Raw genomic sequence first — 12,272 nt, forward strand, 5'->3', positions numbered from 1 at the left:
TTTCACATCACCTTCATCTGTCTGCCATCATCATCCTCGCACTCACTCCAAGTATTGAAGTATGGAGCGCCCCATAACCGACGACAAAAAGAAAGGGGTTATTATGTGGGGTAGCGACAAATCATCGATCCATCGTTTTTTGATTCCGCTTCCTCAAAGGGTCGTGGGTGAGCTGTAGCATCACCGAGGTTATTTTCGGCCACCGGTGGGTGGCTGACATGTTAGCCGCAAGTCAAATAGTCCACAGTGAATGAGTTCATTATTAGCCGACGGAAGGTTGTTAAAGTTATTGCTGGTATCCAGTCGGAGTTGCTTATCTGTTGTGTGGTGACCTTCATTCAAAGCGGGCCGCTCACATTGGTGAAAATAAATCTTTTCACGAATGAAAGAACAATCGGCTACAAGGGCGTCAGTGCACAGTTTGCATCGCAGCGTAAATGTATTGTCCCCTCAAAATAATTCGCAGCCAATAATGTATACCGGCAACAAAAGTGAGTACACCCCGGAGGGAAAATGTTCAAATTGGCTCAAATTTGCCTTTGACACTCCTCGGTGCCATCTGGGTGTATTCCGATGGGTCACATGACAACACATAACTTTTGGGTCCAGAATGTTTTCTGAACAAAACAGTAAATAAATGTGTGCGAGTGTGAACGAAGAGTTACAAGCATTTGAAAACAGCAACAAAAAAATAAACATAATAGAACTGACACAGCTATGCCCATTCTTGCAAGTTTAAGAGAAAAGTCAGCACTAATCCTCTTAGTTCCGACTATGCTGGCTTTTTGTTTTCTGATATTGAAAGTACCGATCTATTGGGAACTGCACACGCCTCTCACCACACTGTCTCCATTGTGACTGCACAAACAAGTTGCCACATGGCTGTAGACGAGTCCAGTTGTAGTAAGGTGGTCTTGTTAATCAGTGGATTTTTGCTTATCTGGTGGCGAAGATGTGGAGGGATAAAATAATTGCGATGTTGGAATCAGCATTTACATTTTAGATTTAATCATCATACAAATCGAACGCAACAGAATTTTCTTTTCCAATTGTTTCCCCGTGTAATTTGGCACGGTATAGACAATTTTACGAAGATGTGTCCTCACTTTTTCTTGCCAGTGGTTTTGACATTCAGTGTTTAGTTATTTCCAAGGGACTCTGAATTGCCCTTGACCGCTTACTTACATTGTCAGTGGTGTTCCATGAAAAATACAAACAAAAACACAAAGCAATGTGAGGGTTATACTCGTTGTTGTCACGTACCGTAATGTCAATGTCAAACTGTCTCTGTGTGAAGGTTTGTTTTCTTTTTCTGGTGCGCAGCGAATTGCCACACTCTCCTCGTTCTTTGGCGGCGCGTCTCAACGACTCTGACTCGCGCTCGGTCCTGCTCTCCTGGCTGCGACCGTTCGATGGCAACTCTCCGCTTCTCTATTATCTGTTGGAGCTCTCGGAGAACAGTATGTATACGCATGTGTGTGTGTGTGTGTGTGTGTGTGTGTGTGTGTGTGTGTGTGTGTGTGTGTGGCGGGGAGGGGGAGCAAGGGGTGGGCTAATTTATAGCCCCATAGCGGCAAACAGCTGTTGGCTTGCCGTCTAGCAGACGGGGAATAGTGTTGCTTCGTAAAAGTACGTCCAGGTTGCCTAGAAATAAATTCTCAAGCCCGAACACCAACACCCCTCGCCAGCCTCGTTGTCTCTTTCTCGCTCCCTCTGTCTTGCTGTCTCTCGCCCCTCTGTCAGCACAGCTGTTTGGAACAGCAGGCCGAGTCGCTTTCAGATGGCACACAGAGGGAAATGGGGATTGAGGAAAAGAATGACAAGATGGCTACACTGACTACTTCCTCTCTCCTTCTGATATGTGCGCACTGCACAGACAGCCACTTTGCTCCCAACTTTTAGAAAAGTTGAACTCATAAACGTAGCGCTTAAGGCTGGAGTATGTATTTTTAAAGCTGCTAGCAAGATTCGAACGTAGCCTCACTTCTATCATCGCACTAACATACGTTAACGCCGCTACGCTAATGGCCTTGTCAAACGATGTGACTTTTTTTTGTCATACACAACAGTCAGACAACCGGATAAATATTTTTCTGTGTCTTCGACCGGGCTAAAAGTCCGGCACCGGCCAGCATGCCTCTGTCAAGATTCAGTCCATTGGCGTAGATCCGTCGGCATTATTGAAAAATGCTACGTATGTAGCATTTAGCCTACAAGTACATTTGAACGTCCTACAAGTACATTTGAACGTCCTTGTGTGTACGTTTGAATGTATTGCAATACAACATGCAGTTGAACCTCGATTTACTACTGTATTTTTTTCATTCGAGCCGATTGTCCATTACATTGAAATATATAGAAATGTATTTCAATAATACCCCATACAGTAAAAAGTTGTCCTTTTGTACTGTTTTCGTGCCCAAACTAATGCTATGTAGCCTATTTCAATTATATTATTGTGTAAAACACACACATATTAATAAAGTTATATTACTATAATGGAATCAAGCAATGTTGTTTGTCAAATACTGTTGATACATTATATTTAAATATTCGAGACTCTGGCTATAAGATGCAGGAAAGGCCTCTTCAAAGTCTAAGGAGATTTTATGTTTTGGGGGTATGCTTCTCAGGAGAAGACAGGAAGCTAATTTCTCATCGGCTCTTATTTGCATGTCGAAAGCAAAATGTAAAAAAAAAAAAAAAACATCTTGAAGAAGAAAAGAAGCGTGAAGGGAGAAAATTACAGTGAGCCCGCAGACAGTGAGAGATGGACAAAAGTTGCTTTGTTATGTTGTCCCCGCGTGAGTGCACCCACACGCACTTATGACACATTACGTGCTGGGGATCGCTGCGAGCACTGCATGTATTTTTTACATCACACAATGGCTTTGTTGCCTTTGCTTTGTTTGCATACATTCCCACATTACTTCTGTCATTCACACAAATATACACGGGGATGAGAATAGCGCATCGGTCTCTCGCATCTCACGGTGCAAGGAGACAATGATAAGCTGGCGCCGGCATCTGTTCTGCTTCCTCCTATTCTCATGTTGTTTTCTGTTGCTTCTAGAGATAAACCGACGTGAACGTTCCCCATGCCAATATCATGACCAAAATGGTCTCCATTTTTATTAAAAGTAATGTAAACCAAACAAAAATGAGCAAAACATGAAGGGATTGCAATGTGACCTACGTAGTTGTTGACGTTAGGAAGTGCAAGGGCCAACACCACAGATGAATCTTCGTGTATTCAGGAGACCCCAACGAATAAAATGGTAGTGATATACAAAGTATTTCATTGTGCTAGGAATCGATCAAAACAATCCATTTTCCGCACTACAAGCGGCTTCGGAGTATAAGGCGCGTCGCATTATGAGGCCCATGGAATAGAAGCTATAATAGTGGCTGCAGATGCATTATGCATCAACTAGATGGAGCTACGCTAAAGTGAATACAATACAATACAGCTTTATTTAAATCACAATTTCACAACCTGCTCCAGCTGTAACCAAGCGCTTTACAGAACTTTCAAAATACGACATCCAAGAAATCGGAATATTGATCCATATATAAGGCGCAAGAGATTATAAAGCGCACTGTCAGCTTTTGAGAAAAATTGAGTGTGTTTAGGATTGCCTGATAGTGCGGAAAATACGGTGTTTTGTTAAGAAATACCACAATTTGACTGAATAAATGTCCATCCATTTACCCGTCCTTTTATTGTATCTGCCCATACAATGACGACAAAGACTTTCCATTCTCAGCTGCAAGCTAACATTTGATTCACGAGCCTCTCTAACTCCTGATTACAATGAGGTCGTATTCACACTTTTAAAAGGCTTTTTTGTCAATTCACACACTTTTATCCACTCACTCCTGCTTAAGGATAAATACTGAGCTGCTCGCCGGGGTCTTTAATCAGGGGATACCTGCACATCAGGGCGATCACTGATGAAGCATTTATTTTGCAAACTTAAAACATAATACAAGTGCTTTATCCTGGCAGTGAACTCAACTCACAATGTACAGGTCACTGCCTGGGACTTCCGGGTAGAGTGAACGCTGGCGCGTTTTTGGCTGCCGCTGCTCTCCCACAAACTTTTGTGTTTTACGGTGTTTTTACGCTCGATTGTTTTACTGTTTCGCATGGAATCACGATCATCATCTCACAGTCATTCCACCCAGCCCCCATTCAGGCCTGTCTCGCACTCTCAACTATCTTCGACTGTTTCGTCCCGGCGTCTCAGCGTCCTACCTGTCAACCTGTCGCTCCTCCATCGACCTGTCAAGGGTCTGCTCCAGTACTCGTTGGCCGAGCTCCTTCGGCTCCGCTTCCAATGGCTGGGCCCTCCTCCTGCTCTACACCGGCTCCCGGACATCGTTCGCTTTCCTTCCCGGAAATATATTCATCGTGGGTCTCGTCGGGGCTTCTGCCTCAACCGATCCAACACCATCGTCTCCTTCTGGTCTTCCTCCCGTCGGCCATCCAGAAACGCCGGCCGATCCATCGACCATCGTGCGTTAGCCGGCTTGGCTAGGGCGGCTAACGGCCCCCGCAGCAGCGAGACTGCCGCCGTCAACTTCGGGCTACTTAACATCCGTTCGCTTACTGGGAAGGGTAATCTCATTCAAGATATCCTCACGGACCGTAAGCTTGACATTCTCTGCTTGAATGAAACCTGGCAAACTCCCGGGGACTTCTCACAGTTGAACGATTCCACTCCCCCGGGATTTGTTTACATTTCCAAGCCCCGCGATTCTGGTCGCGGAGGAGGTCTCGCGATAGTATACCGCGAGAAGTGGAAAGTACTTTCGGTTTCTCTCCCGCCACTTTCCTCCTTTGAATGCCTTGCCTGTCAAATATCCGGACCCATCCCCACGATTATTGCCACAGTGTACCGCTCCCCCAAACCCCACCGCGACTTTTTAAATGAAGTGTCTACTGTCCTCACCCATCTCTCCTCTCTGTCACCAAATGTAATAATCCTGGGAGATTTTAATATACATATGGACAACACTGCTCTTCCTCTCACCATTGACTTCACTTCTTCAATTAACAGTCTTGGTTTTGATCAATTTGTAGATTTTCCCACACACATCAAAGGTCACACCCTGGATCTGATCTGCTGCTCTGGTATTTCCCCCTCCAACTGTACTGCTGACGAACTTCCAATAACGGACCACTTCCTTATCTCATTCAACATTACACTCCAGCTCTCAACTGCCAAATCACCCCGGACCATTGTTTACCGTAATATTAAAGACATTAACATTGACTCTCTCACTGCATGGCTGACCACCCTGACTCCGGACATTGACTCCACTCCTGATGATTTGGTTTTCCAATACAACTCTGGTCTCACCAGCATCCTCAACACGCTCGCCCCTGTCAAGTCCCGCTCTGTCCTTTTTACTCGGTCTGCCCCTTGGTTCACCCCTCATCTACGTTCCTTGAAATCCCAAACCCGGCAGCTTGAGAGACTTTATAGGAAAACCGGCCTCACTGCTCACAAGGACATCTATGCAGCTCAGCTATCCCTCTACAAGGATTCCATCTCTCAAGCAAAATCACATTACTACTCCGGACTCATCTGCTCCAATGCTGGAAATACTAAGACTCTCTTTTCCCTTTGGAACAGAATCACTCAACCTCCTGACTCCCTACCACCTCACTTTTACTCTCGTGACACCTGCAATGCACTTCTCCTCTTTTTCAATGAAAAAATCAACAGAATCCACCAGCATCTGGGCTCCTCTGTACCTTTCCCCTCATCTGAACCTCTCACCCCTTGCAAACTGTTCTCTTCTTTTGAACTCCCCCATCTCTCATTAATTTCAGACCTCATCATTAAATCCAAGACTTCCTCCTGTCAGCTTGATCCCCTCCCCACAGTTCTGGTCAAATCCTGCCTACCCTCTCTGCTTCCCTTCATCTCAGCCATTATCCATTCCTCTCTGTCGACTGGAATTGTTCCTGTGCTCTTCAAAACTGCAGCTGTCACACCAATCCTGAAAAAAACTGGTTCAGATCCCAATGACTTCAATAACCTACGCCCCATTTCCCATCTTCCCTTCATCTCGAAAATTCTGGAGAAAACTGTCGCCTCTCAGATCCACTCCCACCTCACCGACAATAGTCTTTATGAACAATTCCAGTCCGGCTTCCGTCCCCGTCACAGTACTGAAACAGCCCTCATAAAAATCACAAACGATCTTCTCATGGCAGCAGACTCTGGCCTTATCTCCATCCTCATCCTCCTTGACCTGAGTGCAGCCTTCGACACAATCTCTCACCCCATCCTCCTCAATCGACTCTCTACCATAGGCATCACCAACACCCCTCTACATTGGTTCCACTCATATCTCACTGGCCGCTCTCAGTTCATTCAAGTTGATTCTTTTACTTCACAATCCCTCCCCGTTTCTTCTGGTGTTCCCCAGGGTTCTGTCCTCGGTCCGCTCCTCTTCATTGTCTACCTCCTTCCACTCGGAAACATTTTCCGCAAATTTGGCTTACACTTTCACTGCTTTGCGGATGACACCCAGCTCTATCTCTCCAGCAAACCCGACGCTTCTCTCCCACCCTCGTCCCTCTCTCACTGTCTCTCAGAAATCAAATCTTGGTTCACCCACAATTTCCTCAAGCTAAACAGCAATAAAACTGAACTCCTACTCGTCGGTACCAAATCCACTCTAAACAAAGCCGACAGTTTCTCCCTCACAATTGATAATGCCACTATATCTCCTTCCCCCCAGGTGAAGAGTCTGGGTGTCATCCTTGACAGTTCACTATCCTTTCACTCCCACATCAATAACATTACCCGGTCCGCTCATTTCCACCTTCGCAATATAAACCGCCTCCGTCCCTCACTCACTCCGCACACCACCGCTATCCTTGTTCACAGTCTCGTCACTTCCCGTATTGACTACTGCAACTCACTCCTCTTCGGTGTCCATCAAAAATTCCTCCATAAACTTCAACTTGTTCAGAATTCAGCAGCCCGGATCATCACGAGAACCCCCTCCTTCCATCATATCACCCCCATCCTCCGACAGCTCCACTGGCTTCCTGTCAAACTTAGAATCAACTTCAAAATACTTCTCTATACATTCAAAGCCATCCATAACCTTGCGCCCCCCTATCTGTCAGATCTTCTTCAAATCTCCATTCCCTCTCGCTCACTCAGGTCCTCATCCTCCCTCCACCTTTTTCTACCCTCTGCCCATCTCAGTACAATGGGGTGCAGAGCCTTCAGTCGCTCTGCCCCCAAACTCTGGAACTCACTTCCTCCCAACATTCGTAATATTGACTCTCTTTCCTTATTCAAAACCCAGCTCAAAACCCACCTATTCAGACTTGCCTACCCGCCTTAAATCTTTCTTTCTTTATTTATTATTTTATCTGTGTTTTACTATTGGTCTTGGCTGTACAGTGTCCTTGAGTGTTGTGAAAGGCGCTTACAAATGTGATGTATTATTATTATTATTACTATATAAGGCACAGTAGTAATGAGCATTTCTTCAGTTAGAGTCTACACACTGTCTAATGCCACTGTTAAAAGTCATCCTAAAGATGAAACACACACACACATACACACAGCTCAGCCTGTCGTCCTCCCTCTTTATGCTAATACATATAATAATACATAATGGGGAATATATTTCAAACTTTAAGAACGTGTTAAGATATGTGAACATAAACAGTGCCGCAACACATTTAGACAACATAGCGACACTTAGAAGTCATACATTCTTGATCATCTGCGAAGATTTGAGATGATCTGAGACTTCTGTACAAACATCCAAATCTAACCTTTTCAAAATGTCACATTTATCGGTAAGCAGTAAACAATTCCTTGTTGCTGCTTCCTTCATTGAATTCCCTCAGCTTTTCTCGCTCGTGTGTTCAGACTCCCCATGGAAGGTCTACCTGTCTGAGGTGGACCCCACCGTGACCAACATATCTGTGGGCGGACTCACTCCTGCCCGGACCTATCAGTTCCGGCTTTGTGCTGTCAACCTTGTGGGTCGGGGACAGTACAGCGCCGAGACGCAACGGTAAGCGTAACACATCTATTGTTCGTCAGGTATTTTCAAGACGTTTTATCGAGTGTTTTGTTGAAGCGTGACAGCAATTTGCTACCCGGAACATGCTGTGCTTTCTGTGAAAAAACTTTTTTTGTTTTTCTGAGAACTCAACGAGAGTCAGAAGTCAGGATTATAATGATAACCGTGCCCATCGAGAGTCCACACTCTAGTTTAGCGCGTCGCCGAGAGGTATTGCTCCAGGGGATTGCTACTCTGAACGCACTCTAATGTGAAGGTTTGTTGTTAAAAATCCATTTGCTTTATTAGCAGGCTTTTCTATCCTCACATCCTTGTCGCAAATGTGTGTTATTTCCCTGCCAGTCGTTGGGAATTGAATAGCGGGTCGGGGGGGGGGAGTGACTGGTCTTTTTGCGAAAGTGGGAGAGCGGATTTGGCCTTAAAAGCGCACCCATTGTTGTGCAGGTGTGTGTTGTGAAAAGACGGGACGCTGACAGGATTGAGGGTTTGGAGGAGGTATGTTTTGCAATTGTGCTTCTGAGTACACACACAAACACAAACACACACCCACACACACAATAGCACAGATGTGGCCATTGACAGATGCCAGATGTCGCTCCTCCAAATATAATCTCAGCAAGGGAACTGCTGCCAGTTGTAATTATAGAGAACGCATGTTGTGAGTGCATTCATTTAACAACCTAAACTATTTTTTGTTCAAGTAAACGTGCTTTTTTTTCACAATTTAAAACAGTTCACGGGTGTCTTCATAGCATGTCTGTCACACTCTTTCATCAAAAGCAAGACTATCAAGATATATAGCGCACTTTACACCCTTTTGTGTGTGTGTGTGTGTGTGTGTGTGTGCGTGTGTGTGTGTGTGTGTGTGTGTGTGTGTGTGTGTGTGTGTGTGTGTGTGTGTGTGTGTGTGTGTGCGCGTGTATGTGCGTGTTTTGAAAACCCAAATCTTGAGATACAGGTAGCTCACCGATGCATTTTAAGCCATTTTGCTAGATAGCAGCTGTGGAGAACTTAACAGCACATCTTAACAACCACATCACTTATCATTCCTTTGTAGCCCGCGGTTACTTGTGCAGACGTGTCCTTTGTTTGTCGATCTTCAGTAGTTGCTTGCGTGCGCCCTTTCCGTTAAGTCAGCGGGCCACCTGCTCCGCGGCATAAAGTAGTTGTCCTCCCCAAATGAGAGACTGGCAGGTGGACAAATCATCTGTGGTCAGCGTATCAGAGCAGATGGACACAGCTCTTCATCAGCGTTCGCCTCGTATGTGACCACACGGCGCCGCGCTTTTAATCTCTTGGACGTTAGCTGGCACGAAGCAACGTGCACATGCGAGTCGCCAAAGAGGCACTTGGTGCACTCGGGAGGAGCGATGGTGCGCCTTGCTTCCTGCAGGTCCAAGTTTGAGGCGTGACCAAATGCATCAGAGTGGAGAAGTCAATGATGATATTGATGACAGAAAAACCCTATCGAATTTTTTTTTATGTATTTATTGCACAATTTGAAACATTTCCCTGGTGTCTGAGTAAAAAAAAAAAAAAAAAAGTCTGTTTGGCAAGTGGATTCAACATGAAAGCTAATTTGTCTACCGGGAATTGAAATGGTAGATACCGACATCTTTCTGAGGCGTAATTCCATTTTAAGTAGTTGAAGTTTTCATTCAAGATACCTGACATGATTGGGACCAGACAAAATGACTGATGGAATTATTTGTAATTCAGTTTTGCTTCCCCAAATCTGAATTACATTTCTCCGAGGATGTTACTTTTCATGTATATGAGATTTCTCATTACAGTTATCTACTCCTCCGCCGCCAATATCCATCTGCTTGTGAATTACGGATATCCACAACTGAATTGGAGATCGCTGTAACCCCAGCAACTCCAGTTCACTCCAAACCCTCCTCCAAAGTAGCTGTTTAGGTCCGTTAGTCCCAGAATTGTCCACTATAGTCACATTTTCAGGTTGCGCTGCTCTCGTGTCATCAGTGCGCCCTCTGTATGAAAATAGTTTGAAAATAGGCCTTTCATTGCAGGTGTGCTTTATATTCCGAAGATGCGGAAAATGCGGTCATTTTGTAGTGAACTGGGCATTTTTAGGTTAACGCAGCGGTCCCCAACCTTTTTTGCCCAAGCGACTGGTTTAATGTCAGACATTATTTTCAGGGACCGCCATTTAAAGTGTGATGGATAAATACAACAAAATAATATGATACGACCTAAGTTAAGATAGCATCCATCCAAGATGTGAGGTGGTGGAAGATGAAAACTGCGGTATTTTCAAAACAAAATAAACATGAATGATGACACGAGGAGCGTCCTATCCGTCCACAACATTCTCAAATGTGCCTTCACAATAAGACATGCCGCAAATACAAAGTGCATGAAAAATACGACTCACCATCGCCGCATATTATGCGGAGTGGGTTAAATCCGTATTTTAAGTAGGAAATCCTGATACTGACTATTAAATGTAGCCTTCTTTTTTTTCAAAGTCGTAGGCTCCTCTTCTGTCTCCTGGTTGGGCCTTTTCAACTTCCCAAAGATGTTTGTTTTTGTACTCTTTTTGCTAGCTCCAGGTTTCATTTTAGCGGCAACCTCTCACGTGACCAAGAAGAGCCGCCTTCACCTGCGTCAGTCATGACATATTGTAGACAGATATAACAGAGCATCTGGTCATTTTTCAAAATGAAACATCTTTCAGAGTCCGAAATAAATAAAACGGAATTAATATGAGTTATATATTCTTTCTGTGCGGCCCGGTACCAAATGACCCACAGAACGGTGACGGTCCGCAGCCCAGGGGTTGGCGACCGCTGGTTTAACGGATGACGCCTCCCCCATGTCAAATCATCTCCAAATGTTTGAGGCGCTGTTGTTTGACAGGCTGTTACTGTTGGAAAGTGTCCGCTTGTCAGCATTGCTAATCCGCCTCTTTAAAAACCAAAGTGACTTTCAAGTTCCGGGTCAGTCCACCCCTTTTTCAGCCGATTTAACATGCAGAGACTCTCAAACATGACAAGGTTCTCTAAGGTGAACCCATTGAAATGAATCCGATTCATCCCGCGTCGCATTGCTAACTGCCCGTTTCTTTTGGTCAATTAGTGAGGCAGCTCGACACATTACGTCGCACATTATGAGGATATTTTATTGCTTGTTACTTTCTCTTCCAGTCATTTCACATCCAAATAAAGTCGAATGGATTGCCTGTCGGAAGTCGTTAAGACGCCGTGGTAAAGTGTGTGTCATCATCCGCGAGGCGACTGACAGTTAATATGATGTGTTAATTATGTCCGTCACACTTTTTAAGTTCAGATGATTTGTTTGGAAACATTGTATTAACCTTTGCGACAACATCAGGGATTATTGGAACCATCGTGCTCGCAAGTCCATGTTCTGTATTTGCGTATCTGGCCATTGAATGTCATGACACGCAAGGACACATCATTAGAGTTTCAGACAATACAAAATCTGAATTTATTTTGCAAGAATTGTGACGCCACTATCGCATGAGGTGGCTGAAGTTATAATGCGACGCGACCTGTTCAAGTAGCTTTTGAATTCAGTCAGGTCTTTTCAGTTCTTCCCTGGAGAACATCATGAAACTAACTCCATTGTGCATCCTTATTTGGAATTAGTTGAATGATTAAAAAAATATATACTGTTGGGGGATGTGTTTGGAAAATTTAATTAAAAATAAATTACGGTTGGTGTGGCGTGTCGTCAGAAATTCCGAAAAAATATGAGTGGCATAATAATTTGGAAAGCAAGTGTATTACATCTTCAAGTTTCGCTGAAATGAGGTTTTGCGAGACATGTGGTGGTGTCATCTAAAGTCATTCATGATAACTTTAGAACCATTTTTTTCCAAATCAGATTAGTTTCAACTTGACGAACTTTAAAGGTCCCGCTGTCGTCAAATGACTACTTAGCAGACGAGGTGGCAGAGCAGCATGATCCCTCCTGACCTCTCTCATTCTCCCCCACAGTCCAATTTCCTCAAGCAGCCTGATCAGTGATCACCTTCCATTTTTCTCCAGACGTTTTGGCAACCTTTCACTTTTTTGTCCATCATTCCCTTTGCCCTCAATTATTTCGTCTTTCACTAGTCTTTCTGCGCTCCTCTTCCTTCCTGTTAACCTCGCTCGGCATCCATCGCTGACCTGTCCCGAACTTGCTAGTGATTATGGCTCCCAAGAGGTGGA

General features: G+C 44.6%; 1 protein-coding gene across 2 annotated transcripts in view; it reads left to right on the plus strand.

The window, feature by feature from the left end:
* sdk1b (sidekick cell adhesion molecule 1b) overlaps window positions 1–12,272 on the plus strand; it is a 237,723-nt gene that overhangs the window by 155,289 nt on the left and 70,162 nt on the right. For both annotated transcript variants that reach the window (XM_052084701.1, XM_052084702.1), the window contains 2 exons: window positions 1,324–1,460; window positions 7,914–8,061. In XM_052084701.1, the coding sequence (XP_051940661.1) occupies window positions 1,324–1,460; window positions 7,914–8,061 (285 nt within the window). The remainder of the gene's footprint in view (window positions 1–1,323; window positions 1,461–7,913; window positions 8,062–12,272) is intronic.

Source organism: Hippocampus zosterae, chromosome 13 (genome assembly GCF_025434085.1).
Source record: "Hippocampus zosterae strain Florida chromosome 13, ASM2543408v3, whole genome shotgun sequence".
Classification (NCBI taxonomy): Eukaryota; Metazoa; Chordata; class Actinopteri; order Syngnathiformes; family Syngnathidae; genus Hippocampus; species Hippocampus zosterae.